We start from the raw sequence: 17,301 nt of genomic DNA on the forward strand, positions 1-17,301 counted from the left end.
GACAACACCCAAACTTAAAATTTTTTCACACAAATTTTTTCTTTCTTTTATGGCTTCTGGGTTTTTAGTCTTAAATTATTTAAGAACTTCACCTACCATCCCACAGATTATACTAGTATGCTATTTTTTTCAGATCATGATTTTGTCTTCTAGTAAAATGTTATTTTCTTCATAAGTTTTCTGTTAAATATATCTGAAAGCATATCAGAGTTTTTGTAACTAGTATTAATGGAATATTTTTCTTTTAGTTCCCCATCACTGGGCTGAAGAATGCCCAATAACTGGTAAAGCATTATATCTGTGTGTCTTTGAGGATGTTACCTGAAGAGATTAGCATCTGAATTGGTAAATTGAGTAATGCAGGTAGCCCTGGGTAGGCAACATCCAACCCCTTGAGGGTTGGAATTAAAAAGGCAGAAGGGCAGGGCACCTGGGTGGGTCAGTCAGTTAAGCCACAAATTCTTAACCATAAGAAATTCTTAATCATAGGAAACAAATTGAGGGTCACGAGGGGAGGGGCGTGGTTGGAGTAACTGGGTGATGGATATTAAGGAACATGTGATATAATGAGCACTGAGTGTTATATAAGACTGATGAATCACTGACCTCTACTTCTGAAACCAATAATATATTTTATGTTAATTGAATTTAAAAACAAATTTTTTTAAAAGCCACCAATTCTTGGTTTTGGCTCAGGTACAGAGTTCAGGGTCCTGAGCTCAGGGCAGAGCCTGCTTGTTCCTCTGTCTCTGCTCCTCCCTGTGCTTTCTCTCTCAGGTAAAAAAAAAAAAAAAAAAAAAAAGGCAGAAAGGCAAATTAGTTCTGTCTGCTAGAGTTCAGAAATCCATATGCCCTGGAACAGGAGCACTCCTGGATTCTGGGCTTCTGGAGTTAGACTGGGACTTATACCACATTCCCTAGCCTTCAGTCTAAGACTGTGTTTTGCCAATGGCTTTCCTGGTTCTCCAGCTTACAGACAACAAATCAGCAGATCTTGGGACTCCTTGGCACCCATAAGTACAGAAGCCAATTCCTTTAAAATTTTTATATATCTAGGGATCCCTGGGTGGTGCAGCAGTTTGGCGCCTGCCTTTGGCCCAGGGCCCGATCCAGGAGACCCTAGATCGATTCCCACGTCGGGCTCCTGGTGCATGGAGCCTGCTTCTCCCTCTGCCTGTGTCTCTGCCTCTCTCTCTCTGTGACTATCATAAATAAAAATTAATAAAGAAAATAAAATTTTTACATATCTATACAACAGGGGTCTCGCCAAAGAGGGCCCCTCCTATTTATGTGTATTTATTGTTTATTTATTTGCTCCCTGGGTTCCTGGGAAGGTACTGAGGCTCCTGGCCTCAGGTGTGAGTAATGATGGTGGAGGGTGGGGTCCTTGCTGCCCGCAGGTGACTGACCCTGTGCTGCTCTGACCCATCTCCAGTCTCTGTTTACCCTTCTGGCAAACAGTTGGGCCAGAAGGAATCTTTTTATTATTCTAGAACATGTGAAACAACAGAAAAGATGTTCCAATGTCCCCCCTACGTCTGTGGCCCCCTGGGATCCCCTCACACCCTCACTGGTCTCAGGCTGGTCCCAGCAACCCCACCCCCAGGGAACAAGTACTCCTGTATTTCTAAAACAACTATTATTATTAAAAAAAAAAAAAAAAAAAAAGTTCTGTCTCTTTGGAAAATCCTAACACATTCCCTTTACAGATGTTTTTGCTATAAGAGAGAAGAGCTGTTGATTTTCTTATGTTTATATACGATCCATGTTATCAAATTTCAAATTCTACTTTTTTAAAAAACCTAGAATCTCTCACTATTCTAGGTTTATAATCTTATAAACTGAAAGGGAAATAATTTTATTTCTTCTTTTCCAAAGTTTTTTATGTCAAAATTAATTCATCTCCACCACCCATCTTTCTTTTGGTCTAATTACATTTGCTAGAACCTCTAAGAAAATATTTAAAATAAATGACCACACAGACTTCCTGTCTAGTCTCTCATTTTAATTCACTAAGTGGGTAGTTAAGTTTGGTCAACTGTCTTCATTATATCTTAGCAGTTTTCTCCTGTACCTTTTTTACCTATAGCTTATATTAGAAATGACTGCCGAATATTACCAAAGGTCTTATTAGTATATACTTATCTGACCACATCATTTTTCTCCTTTAATTTGCTGATATGAATTACTCTAGGAGGCTTTTCTAATTAAATTTCCTGTAAATTCCTGTAATAGATTCTATTTGGTTAGTGGTATAACTACTCAGATGATACACTGCTGGATTCTACATGCTAATATGTACTTACAATTTTTACATCTATATTCACAAGTGAGAACGCCTGAATCCCCCATATGCTTTGTCACTATTTATGGGATTTGGGGTATTAAAGCTATGTAGAAGCCATAAAGTAAATTAAGAACTTTTCATCTTTTCCTAGGGCCTGGAATAATTTAAATAACAGGTGTAATATGTTCAAAAATAACAGCAGAGAGCATTATTGAATATTTTATTAGAGGTAAACACATTACATGTATTGACCCACATTAAGTAATAACTCAGCTATAAATCCACCTTATCTTGGTGTTTTTTTCAATAGTAGATCTCTATTCACCTTTCTAATTTCTTCTATGTTACTCTTCAAGTTTTCTACTTTTGCAGAAAGTCAATTTGGTTTATTTGTATTTTGATAAAAAAAAAAGCATCCATTTGCTAGTTTCAAGTTTGTTTATACAATGCTGTATGTGGATTCACAACCAGCCTATGATTATGTGATTATATCTCCTTTCTTCTCAATCTCAATTATAATGGTTCTCCCCTTACCTCCTTATCAGATCCAGGAGGAGTTTACAATCTGGACTTTCTTTACAAAGACCAAGTTTTTGGACTTATTCATTTGCTTATTTGTTTTCTATTTCTTTGTTTTAATGTTTACATTCGTTGTTTCATTTTTCTAACTTTCTTTTGGTTTACTTTGTTATTTTTTAAATTCCTTTAAAATGTGCACTAGGTTCCTGGGCTAGTCATTAAGCTTATTATTTCTCATATCTAACCCTTCCCTTTAAACTCAACTTTGTGATGCTAACAATCAAATGAAACACATGAACTCTAACTGAATCCTGGATCAGAATCAGTTTGTTAATTAAAATGAATAAACATACTCTAAACATTTTTTTAGTAATCAGGGAAATTTTATATGGGCAATATATTAGAAAACATTATTGAATCATTGCTTATTTTCTTAAAAGTCCTGTTATATTGTTGCTATGTAGACTGTCCTTATTTTTAGGAAAGGCATTACTAAACTGTTTAGGCATGAAATATATGACATCTGAATTTTTAAATGATTTGTGGACTTAACTGTGTCTCCGCTCTAAAAAATCTGAAGGCTGAAGCCCAAACCCCAGATATGGCTATTTTGGAGACAGGACCTTTAAAGAGGTAACTAAGTTAAAATGAGGCCATCATGGTGGACCTTGGTGTCTGACTGGTGTTCTTATCAAAAGAGATTAGAACACAGGGGGCACACACACATAAGGGCAACCAACTCAAGAGGCAGCGGCAAGGGGCACCTGGGTGGCTTAATCAGCTAAGCATCCAACTCTTGGTTTTGGCTCAGGTCATGCATGATCTCAGAGTCCTGGCATCAAGCCCATATCCCCCACATTAGGCTTCCTGCTCTGAGAGGAGTCTGTTTGAAGATTCTCTAGCTCTGCCCTTCCCCCCCCACCCTCTCTCTCTCAAATAAATATTAAAAGAAAAAAAAAAAAGCAGCAGCAGTAACAAAGTGGCCATCTACAAGCCAAGAAGAGAGGCCTCAGAGGAAACTAACCTTGCTGGTACCTTGATCTTGAACTTCCAGCCTCCAGAACTGTGAGAAAATGTATTTCTGTTCTTTAAGTCAATCAGTCTATGGTATTTTGCTATGGCAGCCCTAGCAAGCTAATGCAAATGGCTCTGGCAGAAAAACAGTAAATACAAAGAGAGAAAGCAAAAAAATAGCAAAACATTAATGTTATTGATTTCATTCTATGATTCTTTCAATTTTTATGTAAGTTTGAAATTTTCCAAAATAAAAAGGTTTATATTAGTATCCCAAAACTCTGGGCATTTTTACCATCACAATAGAAAAATTTTATGTACCTATGTAAAATGAACCACCTTACTATCTCATCTGTGAAATGAGACAATTATCATCTGACATTAATGAGTACTAGAAGAATTTTAAGTGTTCTAAACCACTACTATAATAACTTGATAGAGTAAGCACTTATGAGTATCACTAGTAGCAAATTCAAATTCCAAATGAGAGATATGATTCTGCTTCAGGCTGGCATCACTGTTGTCTTGTATGTATAAGTAGTAGTTTAAGAAAATCATCTTAACCCTGAAAGCAATGAACTATATTCTCATATATACCAAAAAGACCAATCATTATAAGTAAACAAATCAATTCCAACCTGTTGAATCATTTTATATAAATACAACAGAAAAACAATCACATTCTTGAGGTAAGATATCATGGAAGGAACAACAAAGAAATTTTGAAATGGAAATGAAAGTTAACTTACTGACTGACTAAATCAGATCCCATCTTAGGGCCATCATCTGCCTCCTCTTCCATATCAGAATCCATACCATTGTCACCTTATAAATAAAATAAACTATTGAAAGCATGCTTATAACATATCAGAACAATTTAAGCATTACACAAAGTGCCATCTATAAACTATACAGATTAAAGAAACTTATAGTTGTTGAAAGATGACATTTTTTAATTGCTTATATTTAAAATGAGATTTTTCAGTGGCTTATTAGGTATTTTTCACTGCCTTCCTGTTATCTATTTTAAACACACACACACAAAAACACACAAAACGTGTGTGTATATATATATTTACAGGCTATACCCAGATTTATACATCTATTAGCAAAGTTATAAATTCCATTAAACCATTTTTTTAAGATTTTATTTTGAAGTAACCACTACACTGAACATGGAGCTCAAATTCACAACCCTGAGTTCAAGAGAAGCATGCTCTACCAAGTGAAAGAGCCAAGTGTGTCCATTAGGGCATTTTATATTTAAAAAAAATATATTATCTCTGGAAATTTAAAGTCTCCATTTTTTGGCTTCTTCTCTTGTAATGCTAATGTACAGTTCCAAAAGAAAAAAATAAAGCTTGAAAATCTAAAATTTGACAGGTAAGAGTATCACAAAGAAGAGTCATACTTTAGGCAGAGAGATAAATGTAGGCAAATTGCAAAAATCCTTCCAACTCTGCAGCCAGGTCTTATTAGAGCAAAAGCAGTATGCAACAGGCAATTACAAGCAATAGGAATGTAAAGCAGAAAATAAAAAATTATTTCAAGAAAAGCCATCTCAATAATTGATACTTTTTAGGACACTTTGGGTAAAATTTTTTATTTCATTTTATTATTGTATACAAACATGCTCTTACCTTTGATTACATTTGATTTGAGAAAATGATACATACATCAAAAAGTCTACTCTTAAAATGCTGTTCTGCTATGTAAACTATATTTTAAAGTACAAACAGAAGTAAAATTACTCAATGGTTACCCAGTAATGAAATTAAACTAATAATCAGGTAAAAAAAAAGAGTAACTTAGGATTTATGCTAGATATGTTAAGTAATGAGTTAACAGAGCATAAAAATATGTATTCTTACCCTCAAGAATCTTCAAGATTTTTTTTTCAGACAGGAGCTCTAACTGTTCCTGGCATAGTTTTTTAATTTCTTCTATTGAACAGTTCTAAAGAAAATAACATCAAAAATATACATTTATATAATATAGTGCCAATGTAAACTAGAATATAGCAATCAGAAAAAAAAGTCTGGTTAGCAAAATCTTACAATAAAAGTTACATAAATCTTTTCATGACATGAAATCTGAAAACTGTCACTTAATATGTAAATGTTATAATTTATAGACATTTGATGAGAATAAAGTCACATTTACTATGAAAGAACAAATTAAAGAGTAAGTCATAACTAATAGCAGCCTATATGTTAGGTAATTCCTCTAAAGATTTAAATACGCAAGTGCTGGCTCTATACATCTTGGATCTTCCAAGCCCTATTTCCGTAACTGTAAAATTCGAATACCATAAATAAATATATGAAAACATTTGTGAATTTAATGAAATGTAAGCTTTTACCAACCAATAATGTGTATTGTTACATAGCAGAGTATTACTTCTTAAGGCACCAGAGTCATATCTCTAATTTAGTCACTAAAATTACCTGCATTTAGTAGAATTATTTCTAAAAGGTTAATAAATTCCTTACCAAAACACAGTATACGGCTCCATTTTTTTCTTGGCAAACTTTTAAATATACAAGGCCATTTATACTAATTCTCTAAAATTCCTTTTTTAAATCTTTTTGAAGTAGCTTGAGTTGAAAACATCCAATTATAATTTACATGAAGTAAAATGATTGTTACAGAAAATGTGTATTTTTCTATATATGTGTGTGATTCAATGATACATGTAATGAAATACCTTTAACACATCAGGAAGCATCTTCTGTAACTTTTTCTCGCCTATGATACAGAAACACTGCTGAAGCATTTCTTTTTTGTCTGATATATAGAAACTAACTGGTTTTAATGACACAGTCAGGTCCAGTCCACCTTCTTCAAGGTCACTGTGCTCTGCCAAGAATAATTCTTTTTCCAAAGTTGGCAAAAGGTATTTGGTATCCTAAAATTAAAAGAGACAAGGAACCATTAAATAAAGGAGGATGTATATGATGTCATATATTTACATTTAACAACTACTTCTTCACTAATATTTCCAAATTCTTTGTTGGGATATTTACCTAAAACCATTAAAAAGCATATTTAATTGTTCAGTATACTTTCGTCTTACTGTCCAAACTACAATTAACTCGATGAGCTAATATAAAGTGAAGAAATATTATCTCAGGACACACAAGTGAAAATATACTAAATATTAAAAAATAAATAAATAAAAGAAATATTGAGTGATCTCCTACAATTTTAGACTTCTGAAGAATTAGGAGATTCCTCTAGCATGCCACTCAACCCAAAATTTTAAGTATGAATTCTTCTTCTTCTTCTTTTTTTTAAAGATTTCATTTATTTATTTGACAGAGGAGAGAGAGAGAGAGAGAGAGCGTGCACAAGCAGAGGAAACAGCAAATGGAAAGAGAGAAGCAGGCTCCCCACCGAGCAGGGAGCCCAATCTGGGGCTCAATCCCAGGACTCTGGGATCATGACCTGAGCCAAAGGCAGACAGTTAACCAAATGAACTACCCAGGTGCCCCCATGGTTATTCTTCTTAAGTTCATAAAAAGTGAGATGACAGCAAAAATGTTAAACATCACAATTATAAAGTATTATTGCTTCCCAGGAGCTACACTCATTTTTAAAACTGCTATATAAATTAATCATATTCAAAGTAGCCAAGTTATTTAAGACATTTCTGTCAATTTCACCTCCTATCTCTCAAATCTACTCCCATAATCCTGGTCCAAAGTACCATCATCCTCTGCCTAGATCACCTCAACAGCTACTTAACTGGAGGTCTTGAATCTAACTTGAGGTGTCTCCAATCTGTTACTACAATAGATTCTATGAAATATACATATACTCATCCTCTTTATTTATAACCTTTCAATGACTTCACACTGATCTTAGGATAATTAAGCCTAGCTGGGCCTACATGTTCACTGATCGTGCTACAAGCACAAAGTAATACAAAGTAATTCAAAGAATTACTCAAATATAACCTGTTCTCCCTTCACCTCATTCAGGCAGGGCTTTTGTATGTACCACTCTGCCTAAGAGAGTCTTTCTTCTTCATTTCCCCCCAATGCTATACTTCTAAAATTAACAAATTTAGATATCAATTCTAAAGTCATCTCTTCAAGAAAATCTTCCCTGACTATATAGTTTAGGTAGGGCTTTTTTAAATTATATTTTCTAATAGAAATGTTTTAAAAGTAGTTTAAAAACACACCAATTTTAAAGAATACTGTAATAATTAGACTGAAAAAATAAAGGTCAGTTCTCATTTTAACGGTTCATAAAGTAATTTAAGTAGTGAGGATGTAGAGAAACTGGAGCTCTTACACACTGCTAGTAGGAATAGAAAGTGGTACAGCTGCTCTGAAAAATGTTTGGCAGCTTCTTGAAAAGTTATATGACCCAAAAATTCCATTCCTAGATATATATCCAAGAGAAATGTAACTACACACCTGCATAAAAACTTGTACACAAGTATTCATAGCAGCATTATTCATAATAGCCAAAAGATGGCAACAATCCAAATTCCCATCAAGTAACAAATGGAAAAACCAACTGTGGTATAGCCATACAATGAAATATTATTCCATTCATATAAAATGTCCCTAACAGGGAAAATCTATGGAGACAAGAAGTAGTGACTGCCTAGGGATGAAAATGGTGGAGGTGAGTATTAGGGATGATAGCTGAAAGGTACACATGGAGTTTCTTTTGGGAGTGATGAAAATAAAACTGACTAAAGCGATGGTTGCACAACTCCATTAATATGCTCATAACCAGTGAACTGTATACTTGAAATAGACTAATTGTATGGTATATGAATTACATATCTATAAAGCTGTTACCAAAAACAATAGGGAACACAATATACAACAGACGTAATGGCACTCTCAGAATTGTGAGATGTTATCTACATGCCTAATATATAATGATTTCTTTTTTTCTTCACAAATAAGAAGTAGGGTTTAGTTCTGGTATGGAAATCTTTATAATATTTAACTTATTGGTCTCTCCATCAGGATAAAGAGTACAAAAGATACAGAAACCATTTAAGATAAGAATGATGAGGGCAGCCCCTGGTGGCGCCGCCTGCAGCCTGGGGTGTGATCCTGGAGACCCGGGATCTAGTCCCAACATCGGGCTCCCTGCGTGGAGCCTGCTTCTCCTTCTGTCTGTGTCTCTGCCCCTCTCTCTCTATGAATAAATAAATAAAATCTTTAAAAAAAAAAAAAAGATAAGAATGATGATATCCAAAATAAAATCTAGAAGGGGTGGAAAAACTGAATAGACTTATAACTATGAAAGAATTAGGAGTGGGGGGACGGTGGGGACAAAAATACTACTCTAAAAAAACCCACCAGACCCACACAGATAGACGGTCCAATAGGCCAGTTCTAATAAATCTTCAAGAAAAAGCCATAAACTATTCTCGAATACATTCCAAAAATGCAAAGCTTCCCAAATCAATCCATAAGGCTAGCATAGTCTTGATGCCAAAACCAAAAGGATAATTACAAAAATAAAAACCATAAGCTGATTTAACTTAGGGACATAGACACAAAAGTAACAATACTGAATTCTGAGTATAATAACCAAACCGACAAACCAAATTGGATCTATCCCAGGATGACAAGACAGTTCAACCCGAGTTAATTTACCAATTTATTAAAAATTACATTCTCAGGGGTGAATGGGTGGCTCAGTGAGTTAAGTGTCTGCCTTCGGTTCAAGTCACGGTTCATGTCAGGCTCCCCATTCAGCAGGGAGTTTGCTTCTCCCTCTATGCCTTCCCCCCACCCCCCCGCTTGTGATCTCTCTTACTCACTCTCTCAAAAAAATAAATCTTTTTTAAAAATTGCATTACCAGATCAAAGAAGGAAAGCTATGCGATCATCTCCACAGAATGCCAAAAAAGCATCTGATAAAACTCTAACCTTCAGTGAACTAGGAACTGAAAAAAATTTCTTTAACTTGATCAAAAGTATCTTTCATTACTTTTGGCAAATGCACTTTTGGATGGAACATAAAAAGTGTTCCCGCTAACAACTAAATAAGAAAAAAATGCCTATTATCACTGCTTCTGTTCAGCACCACACTGAAAGTCTTAAATAATGTGAAAGTACAAAAACAAATATTAGTGCTGAAAAAAAAAAGACAAAAATCCCTTGTTCACACAAATTTTTCTGAGTCAATTTTAAACTAATAATAGTGTGGCTAAATATAAGAAATACATAAGAATAAATGGTTTTTTGTGTTTCTACAGCTTCCAATTTAAGATGTAACGTTTAAAAATATTGTAAGAAAACAAAGAATAGTTTTAGGATAGGTCGAGAGTATAGAAAGATCTTTCTCAACACACAAAATCTGGAAGGCAAAGGAAAATATTGTTAGTCTTGACCACAAAGAAATAAAAAACTTCAGTACTCCACAGATAAAGTTACAGTGACATTTGAAACAGAGAGGATCAGAACCAAGACTTTTTGTAGACATTCTGAACTTATCAGTAAAAAGCTGAAAATAATCAAAAAGAAAATGGCCAGAGAATATATACATGCAACTTACATAAGAAGGAATCAAATGGTAAATAAAAATGTTAAAATGTTCGATCTATTAATCAGGAGAACATACCTCAAAACAAATGAAATCTAGATTTCACCCACTAAGCTGACAATTTTTTTTTTCAAAAATGGGTATAGTGAATATTTGCAGAAATGGGGATTCTTTTGTAATGTTTATACTATAAATCAATAAAATCTTTTTTGAAAAGCATTTGGTGGTACCTCTCAAATCTGTTTCAGTGCATAAACTTTGACCCAACAATTTCACTAAGATTCTATCCTAAAGTAATTGTTGCACAATACATATGAACAAGGGTTCATTCTCACATCAACTCTTTTAGCGGCAAGAAAACTAAAAATCTGAGTATTCGTCAATAAAGATAAAATGGAATATCCCACAGTCACTGAAAAATAAGGCAACATCTAAATCGATGGGGGTAATAGCACTATAAAGCTTATGTGTAAAAACTTAAATACACATGTAACAAGTTAATGCGGCTGTGTAGCAAACAATGGGGAGGCTTAAGCAGACTCTCACGTTTTTTATTTCTGTGTTGTATAACTTTTATGTTTTCATGCTTATGTTTTATAATAAAAGCAAACTGCATTTTTTTTTTCTTTTTTAACGGCGGTATCTTGGTAGATGGATGGAGTAGAAAGCTCATGGCTTTTACAATCGGGGGATCCCTGGGTGGCGCAGCGGTTTGGCGCCTGCCTTTGGCCCAGGGCACGATCCTGGAAACCCGGGATCAAATCCCACATCGGGCTCCCGGTGCATGGAGCCTGCTTCTCCCTCTGCCTGTGTCTCTGCCTCTCTCCCTTTCTCTCTCTGTGACTATCATAAATAAATAAAAATAAAAAATAAATTTAAAAAAAAATCGGGGACTGGATCCACATTTAGTCAGTAACACATTTGTTAGTAACAAACTGTGACTGTGGGTAAACTTCACTAATCTCTCTGAGCCTCGATCTTCTCATCCTGTAACGCGGAGATGATCTACAAGGTGGAGAGGGAAAGAGAAGTAAACCGTGGCTTTCAAGGGCGCTGAGGGCGCGCTCCCGACCCATACTTTTCGGGCGGGCTGCTGCTAGAGTGAAAGGGACAAAAGGCAAAGGGCGAGATGACCAGCTAATCCAGGAACTTTCCGTTCAAGGCCCGGGAGTGTGCGGCTCCCCGGTACTCGGGGACGGGAACCTCGAGACGTCGGCGCGGAGGGCGCTCCCGCAAGAGCCAGCCCCGCGGGCGCCAGCCTCGGCTCCCGCCTGCGTCGGTCCGAGGGCGCAGCAGCTCCGGGCGCGGCGAGAAGGGCGCGCACGCACCTGCTGCAGGGACCCCGAGACGCTGGAGGACGAGTCCGTGCTCCTCCGCTTCCGGCGCTCGCCGCGCTCCACGCTGCTCCCGCCCCAGCAGCTGCCGGCGCTCCCGCCGCCGGTGGCGCTTCCACTGAAGCTGGTGTTTCCACAGCAGGTGACGCTCCCGCAGCCGCTGGTGCTCCCGCAGCCGCTGGTGCTCCCACTGCCGCTGCTGGCTAAGGCGGGCACCAGGTCCGGCGCCGCGAGCGCTGCGGCCGCCTCCTGACCGCTTCGTTTGCGCCGCTTCTCCCGGGAAGACTTCTTCCCCGTCATGATCCCGCTGCTGCAACCATCCGGGGCGAGCCCACCGTCTCCGAAGCTGCCGAAACCCAGCGGCGGCGGCGGCGGCGTCGCAGCTTGTGCGTCACTTCCGGCCTCGTCGCAGAGCCCGGGAGGCGTGCCTGCAGCGCTTCCGGGCGGGAGGCGGGGGCGGCTCGAGTCGGCTGGCGGGCTGTCCGCGCGCCTTCGGGTCTCTGAGCCTCTCTACGGAGGACGGAAGGTGGAGCTTTACCATAGCTCTGTGCTCTATTGATTGATACCTCTTCAGATTTTGTCGTATACACCTACACAGTAAGGTATGGTGTAGCTTTTGTTTTGTTTCCCAATGTTTAGTGTCATAAGTACATGACACTAAAATGTTTTTATTTATTTATTTATTTACTTACTTACTTATTATTTTATTCATTTATTCATTAGAGACCCAGGCAGAGGGAGAAGCAGGCGCCCCACAAGGAGCCCGACGTGGGACTCGAACCCGGGTCTCCAGGGTCACGCCCTGAGCCAAAGGCGAGACAGTCAACCCCAGAGCGACCCAGGCGTCGCCCTAAAATGTTTCAACAACAAAAAGAACTTAAGGGGAAATCTCATTATTATCACCGGAGCACATTTTTTTTTTTTTTTGAAATATATTTTAGGGAATTATACTGGAAGAGGATTTTGGGCTTCCTTGTTTTTCCCCCTTCACACTAATTTTTAGGCACGTTTGCCTTTCACTTCTCAAGTCATTTGGATCTACTATTTTATCGTATACTTTCTCAGTTTATTTAATTTTTTTTTATTTTTTATTTATGATAGTCATACAGAGAGAGAGAGAGAGAGAGGCAGAGACACAGGCAGAGGGAGAAGCAGGCTCCATGCACCGGGAGCCCGACGTGGGATTCGATCCCGGGTCTCCAGGATCGCGCCCTGGGCCAAAGGCAGGCGCCAAACCGCTGCGCCACCCAGGGATCCCTCTCAGTTTATTTAACTAATATTCGAATGCTGGCATTTAAGTTGTTGTCAATCTGTTATATTTTACAATAATGCAGCTATGAACAGCTTACGAAAAAAAATTTACATTATTTTCCTTATGGCATTTTTGTGCCCCCAAAACAAGTTGATCAACACCTTATTTTCCTTGTCCTATTTAATCAGATTCCTTTGAAGAAAGAGTAAGCTAACTTAAAATGTCACCCATACACTGAAACCTTACAGTTTTTTTCTAATATAAAGGGTTTTAACTTGCATTTTTAATTTTACTTTAGTTCAAGTATAATGGACACTTCTTTTAGTTTCAGCTGTATATGATTCAACAATTGTATACGTTTCCCAGTGCTCATTAAGATAGTGTACTCTTAATTCCCTTTATTTATTTCAACTATACCCCCACCTATCCAGCAACCACTTCTGGTTGCCACCAGTTTGTTCTCTGCATTTAAAATATGTCTTTTTGTTTGTCTCTGTTTTTCCATTTGTTTGCTCATTTGCTTTGTTTCTTGCATCCCACAGATGATTGAAGTCATATGATACTTGTCTTTCTCTGACTGCCTTGTTTCACTTAGCATTATGCCCTCTACATCCATCCTTATTGCTACAAATGGCAAGATTTCATTCTTTTTTAATGGCTGAATAATATTCCATTATATATATAGTATCACATCTTCTTATCCATTCATCTAGCAATGGACATTTGGGTTGCTTCTGTATCTTGGCTATTGTAGATAATGCCAAAGTAAACATTGGGATGCATATATCCTTTGACTTGTAATTTTGAATACTTTACCATTGGTCGGAACACTATTTCCTCATCAAGTGCAAGTAAGTTTAACCATTTTTCTATTGAAGTTAGTGTTTTGATCTTTTAAATGTACATAAGTTATTTATGTTGGTGAGACAGAGAAGGGAGCAGGGATAAAATATTATTGGCATATCAGTGTTCCTATCTTGTCTCTCTCCCTTCCTTCCCCCCAAATTGCCTTTTCAGACTAGTTCTTACTTTTCAAAGGAGAGGAAAACAAGAAGAGTTTAGGAGTGCACAGAATTGGTAATGAAGTCCCAGGCCACTTTTAGAAAGAACTTGAGGCAAGAAATGCAAAAGAAAAACAGTGCATAAGGTCAACAAATAGAAGACAACTGAAGAGAATTTAGAGGGTATTTCTGGAGTTTATTTCATGCATAGAGTACATGAGGGACAAGTAAAGGACTTGAGTTTTTCAAAACTGAGTATGTGTCATGGGTTTATCAGTGTTAGATTTTGTGGACTAATGTGTAGGATTTTGGAAATACAAGCCAGGTTCTATAACCAGGATCAAGAATACATATTTCAAAAATGCGTTATCATTTGGCACGAGTGGTCTCATCAGGGACTTTAGCCACAGAAGAAAAAAGACAGGGCCTGGGGCAACACTGAGTGATAGTAATCCTACATCTTTCACCTGACGTATAGGAAGCAATTTAAAAAAGGGACTTCCTTTTGACCTCATTTCCTACCTGTCTTAGCCATTCAACAACTATTTAATTAGTGTGTAAAACAAACCAGATACAGGGGTAATTCCAGCCCTGGGAAAACAGCCGTCTCTACCCCCTGATTCCACCCTTAGTTTTGCCCTCTAAGGCAAACTATACCATTTTAGGTTTGTATCAGTCATCTCAAGTTGCCATAACAAAGTACTGGATAAAAATAGTTGCTTATTAATTACTGCCTGCAAATTATCCCCTTATAAAATCAGTTGAGAAGCTTCTCAGTTTCTACCTCATTTTGTAGCAGCTTGACAAAGAGTTCCCATATTTATTTGGCTGGAGCAAGAAACCAGGGCACTGCCAACTAGATGGCTAAAGAATTTATCAATTTGGCAGCTGAATTCCAGTCTTTGACCACTCTTCCATATTCTTGTTCTAGAATGCAAAAGCATTGTTTGACCACTGGTGATAGAGTAAAAAATAGACAAAATCCATGTCTTCATTAGCTTATATTCTAGCAGGGAGAAGCAAACCAAAAAACATACGCAACAGGAAGTGCCTCCATCATCACTTGCTCTGGCATTCTGCATTCTTTTTATTCTGCTTTATTTTTCTTCAGTGCTCTTAACCACTGCACATGCATTTATTTGTCTCCTTTCTCTTGAATGTAAACTCCATGAAAGTTTTGACTTGGTGTTATTCACATCTGTATTCCCATTACCCAAATGCCTTTAATAGAAAAATTTCCCATATGGTTGTTTCTTAATAAAAATTTGTTGCAGGGATCCCTGGGTGGCGCAGCGGTTTAGCGCCTGCCTTTGGCCCAGGGCACGATCCTGGAGACCCGGGATCGAATCCCACGTCGGGCACCCGGTGCATGGAGCCTGCTTCTCCCTCTGCCTATGTCTCTGCCTCTCTCTCTCTCTCTCTGTCTCTCTCTCTCTGTGTGACTATCATAAATAAATTAAAAAAATTTAAAAAAATTTGTTGCATAAGTGAGTGAATGAAACACAATTTTCAGATGGAGAACAAGAACCAGATTTGTGCAGGATTAAATGAACTCATTAAATTATGAGTGTAGAAGTACCTAGTGAAATTAATGGTGGGAAATTCCTTTATTAAAGGAGGTCAGTAGGAACTTTGCTGGGAATAGTTCAGTGCTCCTTCATCACATGGCAGAGACACTTAGCTACAGGGCCTTAGCTGCCACGGTGACACTGACAATCATGCAGGGTTTGGAAGAGTAGGTACAAACAGCTTTCTAACAGAAACTGGATAATTCTACATGGAGTTCTTCAGAGAACAGGGAAAGAACTGACTTTTGGTGCGAACATGACATAGACACATCACAAGTTTAGTTAGCTTGAAGCAACAGAGACGCCATTTTCTTTTTAGGTTGAACTATAGGAAATTGCCTTTTTTGGAGGCCAGAACTGATTGATGTGGATAGTTTCATATGTTCAGTATATTATAGAGCTGAAGAGACCCAGCACTGAACAGATTTAAAGCTCAGCAAACTAATGCAGGACTGTTTTTCTGTTTTTTCCTGCTTTTCCTAGAACAAATACATGGGAGGGTGGGCAGAGATTGGAATTTACATGCCCTTTTTTATAACTGCTCTCCAGCAACTCACTGAGCATTAGTCACAATGATCCGCCTGGAATATGCATGTATTAATGCTAGGGCCACTCAGTACTTAACTGGAATTTATAAAGAGACACTAGTTGAGAAATTCAGTCTTCCACTTAAATAAACTGTAAGGAAATTGCCTCTAGATGTCACATTATCTATCTTGTGGAAGGTCAACAAAAGACACTTATGAAACAAGACCTAGAAGTCCCAATACTGTCTTTTTCATATCAATGAGCCAATAATTCTCTCCTTTTTATTAAGCTGATCTGAATTGGTTTCTGCCACTTGCAATCTAGGTTCTTGATGAATTCAACATACAACATGTAAGACCTGGCATGATCTGGACAGCATTTTTCTCTGTAGCCCTATGTCTTTTTTAGAAATATGCCCTCTGGGCCTATTCAATAATCCTATTCAACTTTATATTTCATAGTGAGGTTCTGTGGCATTATAGGAAATTTAAATGAACTGTAAGGATATTTGTGTTCAGAGTTCCACTCATCTGGTTAAATCTAAAATTCTTTTTAAGTGTCACTTCATACTTAAAACCTTTCCAAATCACCTTTTTTAATCTTGTTGAAATGCTTCTTCCTTTGTAAGACATTGTCTTCCCTACAGAGCATCCAAAACTCTTGCCTGCAGGTATTTGTTACATATCTTCTCCAATATACTGTTAGTTCTCATGAATAGAGGCTGTGTGTTATATATCTTTGTACTGTCACCACCTAATACAGTGCCGGGCATGCGCTAGGAATGCAATGTTAATTTTTGAGCTGAGAAGTTCAGGATCCATTCAGAGCTTCATTCCAAACACCATTTAGGTAAATCACATTAAGGGCACCATTTCTTCACCTCTTCCTGTATTCATGTTCTTTGCCATGTTATTTGGCAGTGTCCTTCCACTTGAGGCAAAACATGTAATTCCTACCTGCCTTTGTTTTTTTTTTTTATTTTTATTTATTTATGATAGTCACACACAGAGAGAGAGAGAGGCAGAGACATAGGCAGAAGGAGAAGCAGGCTCCATGCACCGGGAGCCCGACGTGGGATTCGATCCCGGGTCTCCAGGATCGCGCCCTGGGCCAAAGGCAGGCGCCAAACCGCTGCGCCACCCAGGGATCCCTCCTACCTGCCTTTGAAGTTGACTTCATTTGGCCAACGAGATGCTAGCAGATGTAGCAAGCACATGTTAAAAAAACAAAAACAGGACCCCTGACTGGCTTAGTTGGTAGAGCATACAACTCT

General features: G+C 37.7%; 1 protein-coding gene across 2 annotated transcripts in view; it reads right to left on the reverse strand.

The window, feature by feature from the left end:
- Positions 1-14,735, reverse strand: part of CAAP1 (caspase activity and apoptosis inhibitor 1) — a 48,522-nt gene extending 33,787 nt beyond the window's left edge. The window contains exons 1-4 of one of the 2 annotated variants that reach the window (XM_077912184.1): positions 14,717-14,735; positions 6,528-6,728; positions 5,692-5,776; positions 4,570-4,645 (exon numbers count right to left, since the gene is read on the reverse strand). In XM_077912184.1, the coding sequence (XP_077768310.1) occupies positions 4,570-4,645; positions 5,692-5,776; positions 6,528-6,596 (230 nt within the window). In that variant the 5' untranslated portion in view covers positions 6,597-6,728; positions 14,717-14,735. Of the gene's footprint in view, positions 1-4,569; positions 4,646-5,691; positions 5,777-6,527; positions 6,729-11,673; positions 12,054-14,716 lie in introns of those variants that run through there. The other variant, XM_077912183.1, reaches the window with a different exon arrangement.
- Positions 14,736-17,301: the final 2,566 nt, after the last annotated feature.

The sequence above is a fragment of the Canis aureus genome, chromosome 10 (assembly GCF_053574225.1).
Source record: "Canis aureus isolate CA01 chromosome 10, VMU_Caureus_v.1.0, whole genome shotgun sequence".
In the NCBI taxonomy this organism is placed as follows: Eukaryota; Metazoa; Chordata; class Mammalia; order Carnivora; family Canidae; genus Canis; species Canis aureus.